Source organism: Salmo salar, chromosome ssa12, assembly GCF_905237065.1.
Source record: "Salmo salar chromosome ssa12, Ssal_v3.1, whole genome shotgun sequence".
NCBI classification, from domain to species: Eukaryota; Metazoa; Chordata; class Actinopteri; order Salmoniformes; family Salmonidae; genus Salmo; species Salmo salar.
In genome coordinates this window covers 34,381,275-34,394,840 of record NC_059453.1, presented here as the reverse complement: position 1 = coordinate 34,394,840, position 13,566 = coordinate 34,381,275, and the positions used below count along the sequence as shown (strand labels likewise).

General features: G+C 41.7%; 1 protein-coding gene across 2 annotated transcripts; it reads right to left on the bottom strand.

Annotated features, from left to right (window-relative positions):
- Positions 1-7,380: 7,380 nt before the first annotated feature.
- Positions 7,381-13,185, bottom strand: LOC106564858 (homeobox protein OTX1 B). 2 transcript variants are annotated; one of them, XM_014131324.2, is made up of 4 exons: positions 12,750-13,185; positions 10,582-10,757; positions 9,838-10,040; positions 7,381-8,918 (listed from the first exon to the last, which is right to left on the bottom strand). In XM_014131324.2, exons 2-4 carry the CDS (start codon positions 10,676-10,678, stop codon positions 8,127-8,129), a joined length of 1,092 nt encoding a protein of 363 aa, XP_013986799.1. In that variant the 5' UTR covers positions 10,679-10,757; positions 12,750-13,185; the 3' UTR covers positions 7,381-8,126. The 2 variants fall into 2 exon arrangements, with proteins under 2 accessions (XP_013986799.1, XP_013986800.1); XM_014131325.2 differs by having other exon boundaries at positions 9,838-9,989; positions 12,750-13,173.
- Positions 13,186-13,566: the final 381 nt, after the last annotated feature.

The following is a 13,566-nucleotide window of genomic DNA, read 5'->3' as shown; positions in this document are numbered from 1 at the left end:
TAATGATAAGAGCAGATTTCTCCTTAGCCTAAAGCCCTCATTGTGAGCCTTTAAAGCTCTTAAATAAATAAGATTAGTGCATATCCCGTGTTACATTTGTGAATAAGATCAGTCATATCTGATCCTCTCATGAGCGCCATTATTGTTCGTTATCCACTCTAAATCTAAACGGTCTCCTCTCCTTCCGTTCCCATATCTCTGTCTCTCTCTCTGTCTCTCTCTCTGTCTCTGTCTCTGTTCCCATATCTCTGTCTCTCTCTCTGTCTCTGTCTCTGTCTCTGTCTCTGTTCCCATATCTCTGTCTCTCTCTCTGTCTCTGTCTCTATCTCTCTCTCTCTCTCTGTGTCTCTCTGTCTCTGTCTCTCTCTCTCTCTGTCTCGCTCTCTCTCTGTCTCTGTCTCTGTCTCTCTGTCTCTGTTCCCATATCTCTGTCTCTCTCTCTGTCTCTCTCTCTGTCTCTCTCTCTGTCTCTCTCTCTGTCTCTCTCTCTGTCTCTCTCTCTGTCTCACTCTCTCTGTCTCTCTCTCTCTCTGTCTCTCTCTCTCTCTGTCTCTCTCTCTGTCTCTCTCTCTCTGTCTCTCTCTCTGTCTCTGTCTCTCTCTCTCTCTCTCTCTCTCTCTCTCTCTGTCTCTCTCTCTCTCTGTCTCTCTCTCTCTCTGTCTCTCTCTGTCTCTGTCTCTCTGTCTCTGTTCCCATATCTCTGTCTCTCTCTCTGTCTCTCTCTCTGTCTCTCTCTCTGTCTCTCTCTCTGTCTCTCTCTCTGTCTCTCTCTCTGTCTCACTCTCTCTGTCTCTCTTCTCTCTCTCTCTCTCTCTGTCTCTCTCTCTGTCTCTCTCTCTCTGTCTCTCTCTCTGTCTCTGTCTCTGTCTCTCTCTCTCTCTCTCTCTCTCTCTCTCTCTCTCTGTCTCTCTCTGTCTCTCTCTCTGTCTCTCTCTCTGTCTCTCTCTCTCTCTGTCTCTCTCTCTCTCTGTCTCTCTCTCTCTCTGTCTCTCTCTCTGTCTCTCTCTCTCTGTCTCTCTCTCTGTCTCTGTCTCTCTCTCTCTCTCTCTCTCTCTCTCTCTCTGTCTCTCTCTGTCTCTCTCTCTCTCTGTCTCTCTCTCTCTCTGTCTCTCTGTCTCTCTCTCTCTCTGTCTCTCTCTGTCTCTCTCTCTGTCTCTCTCTCTCTGTCTCTCTCTCTGTCTCTCTCTCTCTGTCTCTCTCTGTCTCTCTCTCTCTCTGTTCTCTCTCTCTCTCTCTCTCTGTCTCTGTCTCTCATATCTACATATCGGCAATGACATCCTCTCGGTACAAGGAGAGGTTATGGTTTAATCGGAAATAAATCTCATCCTAATCTGCAGCTTTTGAAGGTAAATCCATGACTTAAAAAACACTAAAGACCAAACACTAAAGACCATCCTCAAAAAGTAACTTAAGGGAATGGGTGACATTAGTGACACTGATTTCCAAGTCCAAATTAGACCACTAAAACAAATTAACTCAAATGTCCATTGACAAACAACAGAAAGCAACTGATAATGTCAATTGAGAATGCATTGTTCGAATTGTACGTAGATTTCTGGCGATGCCCTCAATTATAGTGGTTACCGCTACCACCGTTTCTAGGAGTACCCATGGAAACATTCTCAACCTTTATGGGGGTGCCCTAACATGAACCTTACACCCCTGGGCAAAGCAGTTATTCAAACCCTGGGAGGGCGCTAGGTAGTCAAACTCCAATGTGTTACAATGGCTTTACCTAAACAAGAGTGGAGAAAAGTACAAGTGACACATGAAGGTTGTCAAATGTCTCTTGGACATGTTGGTTGCTGCCTTTGGGCCCCTAAAATAGCAGTGTTTGTTTATGCTTGGCCAACCTTAATCCCAGGTTTCTAGTGTTGAGCTGGCCTGTCAATCAAATGGTGACACCACCACCGAAGGGCTCTTCAGATCCGTACGCACCCACACGTGAGGACACGCCACAAAACACCAAAACAACGTCAACCAGAAACAAATACTGATTTGTCTCTTTGCCGTGCCACAATAAGTAGAATACCTTAAAAGCTATGTTACGGCATGGAGGACTAACACGTCGAGATACTGACTTAGAAACTGAGAGGGGAGCGGATGCAATTCACTGTAATCATTAAATAACTGGTTAAACACAGTGTCAATTATGGCAAGTCGTAACATAGGTGTCCATTGATCTCTTAGAAGTCCATGTAACCACAAGGAAAATCACAGAGCGAGGCTTCATCTTACAACTAGGCCAAAAGAGGGGCCTAACTGAACTCCTATCAAAGATCAAAGACCTCACTCCTGTCCTCTTTTTTTGCCACAAAAACTTATAGGATTCCTTTGTGAGAAAGACGGGAGCGTTCTTTCGCTTTCGTGTGTGTAAGTGTAAGACAATTGTGTAAGGCCCACTCAAGTGCACACAGCACAATATATATTCCAGGAAGGAAAATGAGTCACTTAGTGAAAATCAAATCAGCCAAACGTCTGGTGAGAAAACTTGAGGCACTGCCACTGGTTAATGTACTCCATGAGTGACAGTTCTGAGAAAAATGCACCTGTTCAAACAACAAAGACTGACATTTTATCAGGAGCGTCAATGGGGCATAATTATTATTTCTTCATTTTGAATTTAACCTTTAATTAACTAGGCAAGTCAGTAAAGAACAAATTCTTATTTACAATGACGGTCTACACCGGCCAAACCCAGACGACACTGGGCCAATTGTGCGCCGCCCTATGGGACTCCCAATCACAGCCAGCTGTGATCCAGCTTGGATTCAAACCAGGCTGTCTGTAGTGACGCCTCGAGCACTGAGATGCGGTGCCTTAGACTGCTGCGCCACTCGGGAGCCCCGGGAATACATGTGGTGTGTGTGGCATTACGGGAGTAATGTCAACACTCTGAGCCCAAGTCAATGAAACCTGGTTTGAAAGGGAGTCCAAAATAAAATGTTCTGTTAGTACGTTTATATGAAGTGGCAGAAGGGATTTTTTGATTTATTGAAACGTTAAACATCGTCAGAAATTTGATATGGGAAATTATGTTTTCTTTGAGGCTATTTGGTTACCAAGTTTAAATGATTGAGGCCCCAAATACAACACCAGTAAAGAGCTCTTTTTGGGTGTAGTGTAATGAATTAGTCCCTTTAAACCTGACTTCAATCAAGCTCAGCAAAATGCTCAGCTCTCGCATTCCTCCTGGCACTCCAAGACTGAAGTTAATGGGGGTTGCCTGGAAGGCGCTAGAATTGAAAACGTTTTTTTTTTATCCTTGGGAAACTTCCACCCATATGGGTTTGTTTGAACCGAGCCACTGGCTATCCCACTAAGTACGGCCCCCAGTCATCTGAATCATTAGATTAGGCTTAGGCACGGCCCGACAAAGAGATTCCCCATCGCCGTTTGTTTCAAGGAGAGGCCCTGCTTTAGCTCACAGATACTCAGCTGGAAGAGGCACTTGGAGGTAGTGCTTCCATGTCAGGGTATCCTTCATGATACACACTGTGTTTTTGTTCTGATACATTGAACTCTTGTACTATATATTGAAATGCACTGTATTTGAACTGAAATACAGTGGTATGAATGAAGGATGTTTACGTGAAAACCATTGCATCTCATACATACTACATTTGAGTGTACTAAACTTGTACTTCCATATCAACAAAGTTACTACAAAGTTACAACACCCAAAACCACACAAGTGAATAATTGTTTTAATCGTGAACTGTCCTCAACTCCTCGTGATAGAATAACAAGTGGGGGAATATTCATGACGGGAAGGCCCCAGATTTGCTTTTTAAGTAGCGAAGGAAGGAGCCATTTTGTGTGAGAAGAAGGAGTCCCGTCCCGGACATGTCAGGGGCTGTTGACAGTCTGCTCTTGGGATTAGCGAGACTGCGGTGCACGGCGATCCTTAATCCCCCACTGTATCGTAATCTATTTACCCGCCATGCTAAGGGGATTTCCATATGAAAATATACACAAGGAGGCTATATGCTGGAAGTGGCAAAGTGCACAATATCAGAAGCCATGATTTGGCTTTTTTTCACCCCTCTTTGGTGTTTCGTTCATGCAGAAGCACTGCTGTTGTGTTGTTTTGTTTGTTGGTGTTTCACAGGGTTGTGACTGAGGAAGATGTGGTCGGATGGAAAGGAGCCCTCCATTTTGTATTTTCTCTTAGATAAACATATTAAGAGTGCGTTGGAGGATATTTTAGAGGTTCGTCAGCCTTAGGGTATGACGGAGGTTTGACAAGGTGGTTGAGAGAAAGCAAAAAAATGGTTAAATACCATTTGCGGGGTGTGAACATTACACGACAGACCTCATCACTTAAATATGACTCTCTGAAGACAATTCAATGCACTTCAAATCTTAGCAATTCAACTCCAACAAAACTGATTCTGAACCTTCTCCTACCAAGTTACATCATAATTACAACAACACGCTGGCAATTTTCTGTAGCCAAGGGAGGAGCAAGTCAAATCAGATTGGAAAACATTGAGGTATAGCTGTTAGTCTTTCAGACAGAGATTCACAGATATATTTGATTCATATACTCATTCACAGATTTGATTATAGCTGTTGTTTAGAGGCCCACAATCAGATGGCATGAGTGGAGCCTCCTGTACTGCACCTGATTGTAATTGCTACAGCCTGTATCAGAGCTGGGTTCAAATCACTCAAATACTTGAGCTGTGCTTGCTTGAGCTTGTCTGGCACAAAGGAACCAATGGAATATTCCAAACCCTCAAACCTCGCCCATCTGGGACTCCAGGCAGGTTCAAGCAAATGCTCAAAGGATTTGGAAGATGTTGAAAGATTTCAAATACTATTTGAGCCCTGGACGGGCCTGTATCCAGCCATCTCTCTGCGGATCTCCCTTCCTTCACACTCAGCCAGCCCTCCACATGCAAACTTTAGACGACTGTCGCGGTTCAGCTGGCGGACAGACGCCTCGTCTACGAGCACCCAGGTCACCGGCAGGTTCCAAGGCAATCAAGGAAGTAGCTCCGTTCGCTGTTGGCTGCCACATCCTCTGTGAATTATTTAGACCGAGGTTGAGTTAGGCCGCCAAGGTCAGAGTGTCACCTGGTTCTAGTTGCGATAGGACTCAAGAGTGTCTACTTGAGGCGTTACTGAGGGTAAGGACCGGGTGAGGATGAGGATATCCCCTTTAAAGCAATGTCAACTAAATTGACCCAAGTTTATAACCTGCTTTCTGTACTTAGCTGTTTTTGGTTGTGTGAAAGGACAGGCCACTTGATATGTATTAAAAATGTAGATTGACTGTAGATCTATGTAGATTCCCCAAGTCATGACGGTCGGAATAGTCGGAGTTTAGATGGCGACTTCAATTCTAATCTTAAGCAGTTAAGTATTATAAAAGTCGTACTTTTTAGTATACCATCAAAGCAAACGTTACAGTTTATCAAACTGTGATAATCTAACAGGACAACGTGAGTCTAGCAGGACAATGCCATTTGTCATTAACGACAATACAGCACACTGTCCCCACATTGTGTTGTCAAAGTTTCCACATCTGAACAATACTGCCCACATCCATAGGAGCAGTTGGCTGCTGTAGTGATGGGACATCAGAACAGGTGTTTGGGGTAGGGACGGCTCAGCAAAATGAGCCGCCATGATTCCTTGAACATGGCCTGGAGATTAGTTCTTCCTTGTTGGATGCAAATGTAGTAAATTCAGGCCTGTTTGCATGGGGGGGGGGGGATTGGTGGCGGCATACTGGCACTGCCCAGCGGGAGACAGCCAGGCAAACACACGTCATGTCAGCTACTCCTTCTGGGCGCCATGTTTACCCAAACCTGTTTGTCCAGCTGGTCGACTGTGGCTTGGAACACCGCAAGAGCAGGGATTTCTGTTAATTAAAATCGTGATTTGTCCTCTTTTTGTGTCTTGGATCAACAAAATTATACATTACTGTCAACATGCAAAGACAAATGCTCAGCATGCCAGGATACATGTTTGCTAATCTGAATATGTTTTGATTGAACCTATGTGAAGTTTACTCATTGAGCTGGTGGCCAAGGAAAATGCATCTTTGGGCCACTGGAGGGTTTGTGTTAGGAATATGTTGTGTTGTGTTGGTAGTGGAAATGCTCCCCCCCCCCACACACACACACTCATTTTACTATCCTTGTGGGGACCAAACAATTGATTTCCATTCAAAATCCTATTTTCCTTAACCCCTAACCCTTAACCATAACCCCTAAACCTATTTTTTTATGTCCCTCAAAATGTTCCGTGTTTATAGTAAAACAAAAACACACACACACACACACACACACACACACACATTTGACAGTCCCTCAAATTAAATCACAGAGCCCAAAATAAACATGAACATAATTTGGGGTGTTATTAAATACATCTGAGAATGCATAATGGAGATTGACGTCTTAGTGTGGATTATAATTACATATCTCTTGGGAAATCCTCAAAACAAATACACGCAAAACCTGGAAGTTATTATGCATTTTGTGACGAAGGATCACTACAAATATGTGACTTTATGTAACACAAATGATAAGTACCGATAGCCTATTGCAATTGTTATTCGTAGGCCCATTTCGTTCCCATTTGCGGCTGCACTTCAATTTAAAAAGAAAAACTTGTTAATGAATACCCTATATCAATGAAGTAGGCCTATTATAAAATGGGATAATCTAAGGGCATGATTTTGGTTATTTTATTTTGTTTTCACCGAATGTTAAGTCAAAATAACATACCTGTCTGTCTTCGATTTGACATGAATGGAGACAGGTTGAACAGGAGGTAAAAATGAGTGTGTTCATAATAAAATGTGTCGTGCTATTTTGTCTCATCAACATTTATATAAAAAGTACAACTTCTCTCAGGGGGTTAATGAAAATATATCATAATTAGGGCCCTGTGTTTTGCGTGATCATATGACATAGCAAGATGTTATCCTGCATTTTAAGCTTGATGCAGAAATGAGAAATACGCCCAAAATGTAGGCAATTGTTTAAGGATGGTGCTGGAATATCGGACATGAAAAGAGGATAGTTTGATGAAAAAGCTATAAATACATGTTCAAATCAAGGCATGTCACATGATTGCGCAAAACATAGAGCCCTAATCATAATGGCAATAAAGTGGCACATGGATAAAGAAATAAAACCATCTTTAGGCCAAGTCCATTATTAGCCTTTGAATTTAGAATTTAAAATTACATTTGTTTACAATATACTACTTTTAAAATATGTTCATTCCTTAATAAAGTTCCTTAACAAAGTTCTGAGGGCCGTCAAAGTATTTAAATGAATGTAATCTAAACCTGCCAAAAAAGCCCCACTAGGCTCCACTACATTCAGATAAGAACACTCTTTGCATTGGAAAAACCAATCGTGTTTTAAACGAATCTTTATTATAAAGACACGAATGTACATTTTAAATTTCATTGGAATACTGACATTGCGTGTCTAATTCACATTTTCTTCGTAAAGAACAATAGCAAAATCTTTGACCTTATAAACAAGTGCTGCAATTAAACTTCCAAAATACAACACTACAGTCCGGACAATGAACAATATTCAAGTTGGAATTAACATAAATTTGAATATCAGCAAACTGAAAACAATAGCCGCATCTTAATTTCTAATTTGAAATGGTCTCTAATGGGTAGGCCTATATCAAATACATGAGTATAAAATATCATATTTTTCCATAAAACACATTTTGTGACAAAGGTTCACCCTCAATTGCTCGTTCTTGGGAATATTTATGGAAAATCCATAACACAGTGCTCTTGCTCCATCCTGAAAAAACTATTCTAACTCAAAGGGATAAACTACATACTTCGAACTTGTTGGAGGGCAGTTTTCAGAGTTCATGTGTAGAAAAATATTCCTTGATGTCCCAAAGTATGGGTGAGTGGATCCAATTCAAGCTTGTTGATTCATAAAATGGTCAAAGAAGATGCCACTTGGACAGGCTTTTTCATCTGTGCGTTACTTGAATTTTCCAAACATTAACTTAAAAAAGGCTTGATAATTGTCTCTACTATTAGTTAACTTCTTAATGCTTTGAAGAAAAAAGCTCTTCAACAAAAAAACGAAACAAAAATACTTATTTGAAAGGGGGAAAAAAAGTCACAAGACTTGGAACCGCCAGGAGGAGGCCTGGTCTTTGTAGTCCAAGCAGTCGGTGGTGTTGAAGTTGAGCTTCCATGAAGAGGCTGCGGCCGCGGCCGTTTGTTCTTTGTAATCCAGACAGTCTGAGGAGTTGAAGGCCAGGCCGGCCCCGCTGTAGGCCTGGTGGTGGTGGGGGTGGTGATGGTGGTGGTGCCCTGAGGTCTGCCCTATGTGGTGGTGCGGGTGGCCAGACATGGAGGAGCCCGTCATGGGGCTGAGCTGATGCGGATGGTGGGGGTGGTGGTGAGAGTGCATGGGGGCCAGGTACGAGCTGCATTCCACCCCTCCGAAGTAGGAGCCCGTTGACGCCGGGGCGGGGTAGCCCTGCCCATAGGACGCCGCTGTCTGGCTGTAGGACACCGGGTAGGAGGACGTGCCTCCAGTACCTGACACAGACCTCTGCATGCAGGAGGCACTGGTTGGGGGAGCGGGGTCGGGGACAGAGGGTGGTGCGGGGGCCGGGGAGATGGGCGCAGGGCTCCAGATGGAGGACACTGGGGCAGTGACGGAGGTAGAAGTGCTGCTCAGGCCTTGGCCTCCGTGGCCGGAGGGATGAGAGCCACCGGACGAGGCAGAGGAAGAGGAAGAGGAGCCGGTGCTGGACACTGCCGGAGGGGTGAACTGACCACTGCTCTCTGAGCCTGTGCTCTCCCTGGTTGGAGAGGACTTCTTCTTGGCAGGCCGGACTTTAGCATTGTTTCCACTCTGGGCCTGCTGACGACACTTGGCTCTCCTGTTCTTGAACCATACCTGCACAACAAGAGGCAAAGGGTCAACTTTAAAATGCTGTATGTCAGCTGTCCAAACTAATTTGCAAAACATTGATTGAGTAAGCAGTTGTCAAACTGGTCATGCCAACTTGCGACAAACTGTATAACTATTTCCATTTGATAATATTGAATGCTTTGTAATTTGTACAATTAGTGGCATACATAGTACTTCATTGCAAAGGCATAACTGATATCAACTCTGTCAACCAATCGGTCATATCTTCTTGTAGGTCAACAAAACCACATTATTCTTTATTCACTGATTCTCCTATCCCATTTTAGGCATTGCAAACACTTGGAAATGACATGAAGCTGTTGTGCAGTCAGCGTTCGATTTGCAGGCTACCTCTGCACAGGCTTGGCTGCCTACCCTGCATACCGTGCACATTTCTCAGCTAAATCAGTGAAACTCTAGAGGAAGCTGCCATAATTGCAGTAAGCCTGTGAGAGAGGGGTACAAAAGCTGGTTACATAAAGGCTCTCACACCCATTTCAAAAGGGGGCTCATAAGTTCTTAAGACGGCCCTTATGTGAGAGCTGAACATAAATTATATTTTAAAACATGGAATTGTATGTATTTGTTTAACTATCATAACCAGTTATGATAACAGATTATGCATATTGTTTATTCGTGTAGTATACAATTGCAGCTAAGAGCTGAATTGCAGTGTAGGCTACTTAACATTTAGCCCAAATAAATACTCAACTGTGTTGAAACTCATTAAAATCCTAAATAAAAGGTAAAGTATTGATTGAAAGGTGTAGTAGTAGGCCTTGTCCTGGTCGCTGCAGTTTTGCACTGCAAGTTCAGAAAGTTCCCACAAATGGCCCACAAGTTCACACAAACAAGTGTAGGCTACAGTACAGTTGTAACTAAATAATTGCAATTCTGTACAAACTTGGACTCTAGACTCAGGCAAATTGATTTTCAGTGCGACTTCTTCCCGCATGAAAATGTCTGGGTAGCGCGTCTTGCCGAAAAGGGACTCCAGAATGTCCAACTGAGTGCGAGTAAAAGTTGTCCTCTCTCTCCGCTGTTTCCTCGGATGCGCTGAAATGGAATAGAAACCTGTCAAAGGAAACTCTTCGAAGCCATTTCGATCTGATAATAAAACGAAATGAAAAAACACCAAAACAAACGAGGTTCAATATAAGTATTCAAAGCTTCCATCTCATATTTCCATATATTTCAGAAATAGCTAGCTTCAAATGTAAGTGTTTCTTCAAAACGAAAATAACCTGTGAATGAGATATATATATATAACAGGTTTAAAATCACATAATATTCTGCACTACAATAGGCCTTCACTGTAATCACACTAGGTCTAACAGTTACTTAGTCATGTAACATGTGGAAACGGAAAATAGTGCGAAGGAATGAATCTTGTTATTAAATCATACAATCCTAATGAATCTTGTTATTAAATCATACCATCCTATAATTTGACACCAACTTGTGTTTAATTATACGTTTCCGTGCATTTGGAAGTGTGATAATGCACATGGAATGTATTGCCGGAGAGCAGTGTGTGCTACCCGGTCCTATATTTTTCAATAATGAGCAACAGACAACTATCCAATATAACGTCACAGGTGATTCGGATTTGGCACAGTTAGTGTGAAGTGTTTGGGGGGCGTTTTACCTGGATACCCCACTGATGGGTGCAGTAGGTCCATGGCCGTACCGCTGAGCCCCATTCCGTTCATGCCGTACGGGGCCTGTTTGAGGTATGACATCATGCTAGAAACGGAAACGGGGAAACCAAAGTCGGTGCGGAAAAGTTCGATTCCCCCGATGTTGCAGTCCCTTGATGAAATCCTGCAATGGAAAACGCATTGTGAGTAGAATGTGAAAATATATATTTATGTTGGTTACTCGTTTATATTTAGTAGCCTACAAAGAGCAATTCAGCAAACTACATTTGATTTTAATAATTAAAATGGCCCTATATTCAAATGATGGTTAATTAAATTGGAAATAGCCTGAGACAATATCAAAGCCAACTTATATTTCCAATTTCAAAAACTTGTTAAATTCCAGTAGCCTATAGGGCTTTTTGATTGAGACTTCCAACTTTCACCCGAGTCGTATCAAAAGTGAATCAAAAAGCCGATTTCCTCTCCAAAAATCCAAAGATTAGCCGTTTACAAAGGTTTCAAACAAAGTATGACATGACGCGTTAACATGGCTAAATGATATCCAATTATAAACTCAGGTTGCAGTCATCCATCACTACAGTAAAGAAATAATTACGGATGAAATCTGTCGCCAGTCGTGTATTAATTCCATTTGACGCATGACTCCTATGGCCAATCTCTAAACCCTTTTTTTGATAAATGCATCCACTGTTAGAAACATTACATTCGCCATTACGCACATTTTCTTTGCATAGAGAGGCCTGTGAGATAAGATGAATGACTTTGATCAATAAAATAAAGCATGCCTTTGGACCTAGATAAATGGGTTCACAAACATGTCAAGAGTCATAACAACCTGCATAAATCACAGATGCACCCATAAACTACACACAAACTGCCTTATAATCCATTTCACTATTAACGTTGGCCATTTTATGACATAATCAGCACAACTTTAGACTACTTCATACGTAGTTTGTCTAGGCCTATAGGCTATGTAGGGCCGACATGCTACGCCTGCGTAAAATAACAAATTGTCCAAAGTTTCATGTTGAAATGAAAATGGAGTTGGCTGCTTGTCAAATTATTGCATGACATTTTATTTTACAAATAAATATTCTAGGCCTATATAATATCCACATCTTCTGGAGTGTGTTCTACACGATTGCCTAATGGAACATTCTCTTTCAGCAGAGACCAGATGTCACATATTAACAAATGGCTTGTTTTTATCCTAGATTTTTTTTAAATAGAATAAATAACACTAATGATGCATTTTAATCGTTGTTATCATTGTTATTACATGGTTATACCCTGATAATAAGCTGTGTATCCGATTTAAATATGCTCCAAAGCGTATCAAGTTAGAAAAATATTCAAATCCAGATTTCAAATCAAACCAACAGACCTGATGGCATATATGATATCATATGTAGATGCGTTTCAGTAATTGGAGGGGGTGCCTTAATGTAAAGGTTGAAACAAATAGGTTTGTTTTTTTAAACTTCATTGACTGGCTACAATGTATTTGGCCTCTAAATAGACCTACTTGGGTCCACGCTGTGGACACGGACCAGCTGATGGATTTGTATTGAGGCGTAAATACTTCACTGTATTTCCATAACCGCAGGAAGGAGTTTAAGCAAATGTTAATGGCGAAAAACTCTGTGCAAAATTAACTCTATTGCGATTCAGATGAGAGCCCCAGGGATACCATTATAAGAAAAGGTCTTATGAGCAAAATAAATTAACAACACCTCAAAGATATACATTCCATGTGTCTTGTCAGGCCTCAGTTTTTCCATTCAAATAATAAGCGCACAACCAAACCAGAAGTTGCATTTAGGATATTAGTTTACCATAAAAAATGAATTTCCAATGGGGAGTTTACTGTCAGGTAATTCTTGATAGCTTCCCCTGACGAGCGTGATTCTTTACAACGACCATTTCCAATGAGCGCACAACCGTTTCCAACGCAAGTTGCACCTAAATACAAACTTCGTAGTCTTATCAAATACAAATACATCGTTTTAGAAGAATATGAATAGATTACAGTAACCTAAATAGTATAAACAATTCCATCAAAATGACGAATAACAACCCAGAAGGAAGTAGCCTAAACGGACTAGACAGGCCTATATAAGACAACGAAAACTTTGCATTTACCACTCACCTTGCGTTTGGGATCCTGTTTTCTTACTGGCTTTATTTGTAGTCAAGCCAAGAAGATCCCGTACATCAAGAATATCCACATGGAGAAAATGTTCTTGAAAGCGAGACAACCATAAGAAGCTGCGCGCACAAATGGATGAGAAATACGCAAACTGCAAATAAGGAGTTTACATCAACCAACGCAGTTTTCCACTTCGAACCCCAGTTGAGCGTCAGAGGAAAATTTCACAATTGGAAAAAAATAGAATAAAAATCAAATCAATCGCATTATCTTGTGCGTCTTGCACTGTCGTAAGGTGATTGCCAATGTTGACCGATGGAGATTGATCACCTTCTGCCTACCCTGCCCTTCTATGAACGTAAAACACATGCAGAACGGCCCACTTCGTCCAATCCAAGCGCCCGTGCGCCCTTACAGGCGACAGGGGTAACCAGTCAATTGCGAGGATTGCAAGAAAACCCCTCCCCTTCAAATGCTTAAATAAATCTATACCACGTGAGAGCTCACAATTGGAAAAAGTTATACTTAATTTAAAAAAAAACATTACATTGAATGCTCTACTTAGGTGTAGGTCTACGTTGTTCTTAATTTAATTTGCATCTACTAGATTTTGCGTTTGCATAAAAACAAAATATGTAGGCTACCGTAAAAGGGAAATTTAAACAGGTCTCAGTGTTTATTTCGCTCATGAAAAAAACGAACCCTTGAGAGAGAGAATCTTTAAGCGCGTGAATTAACAATTTTCCCATCAAAAGCGATGACGTAAAGTGGGTTGGGAACTAGGCCTACATGAAAAAATGGCAACTAAGAAAATAAA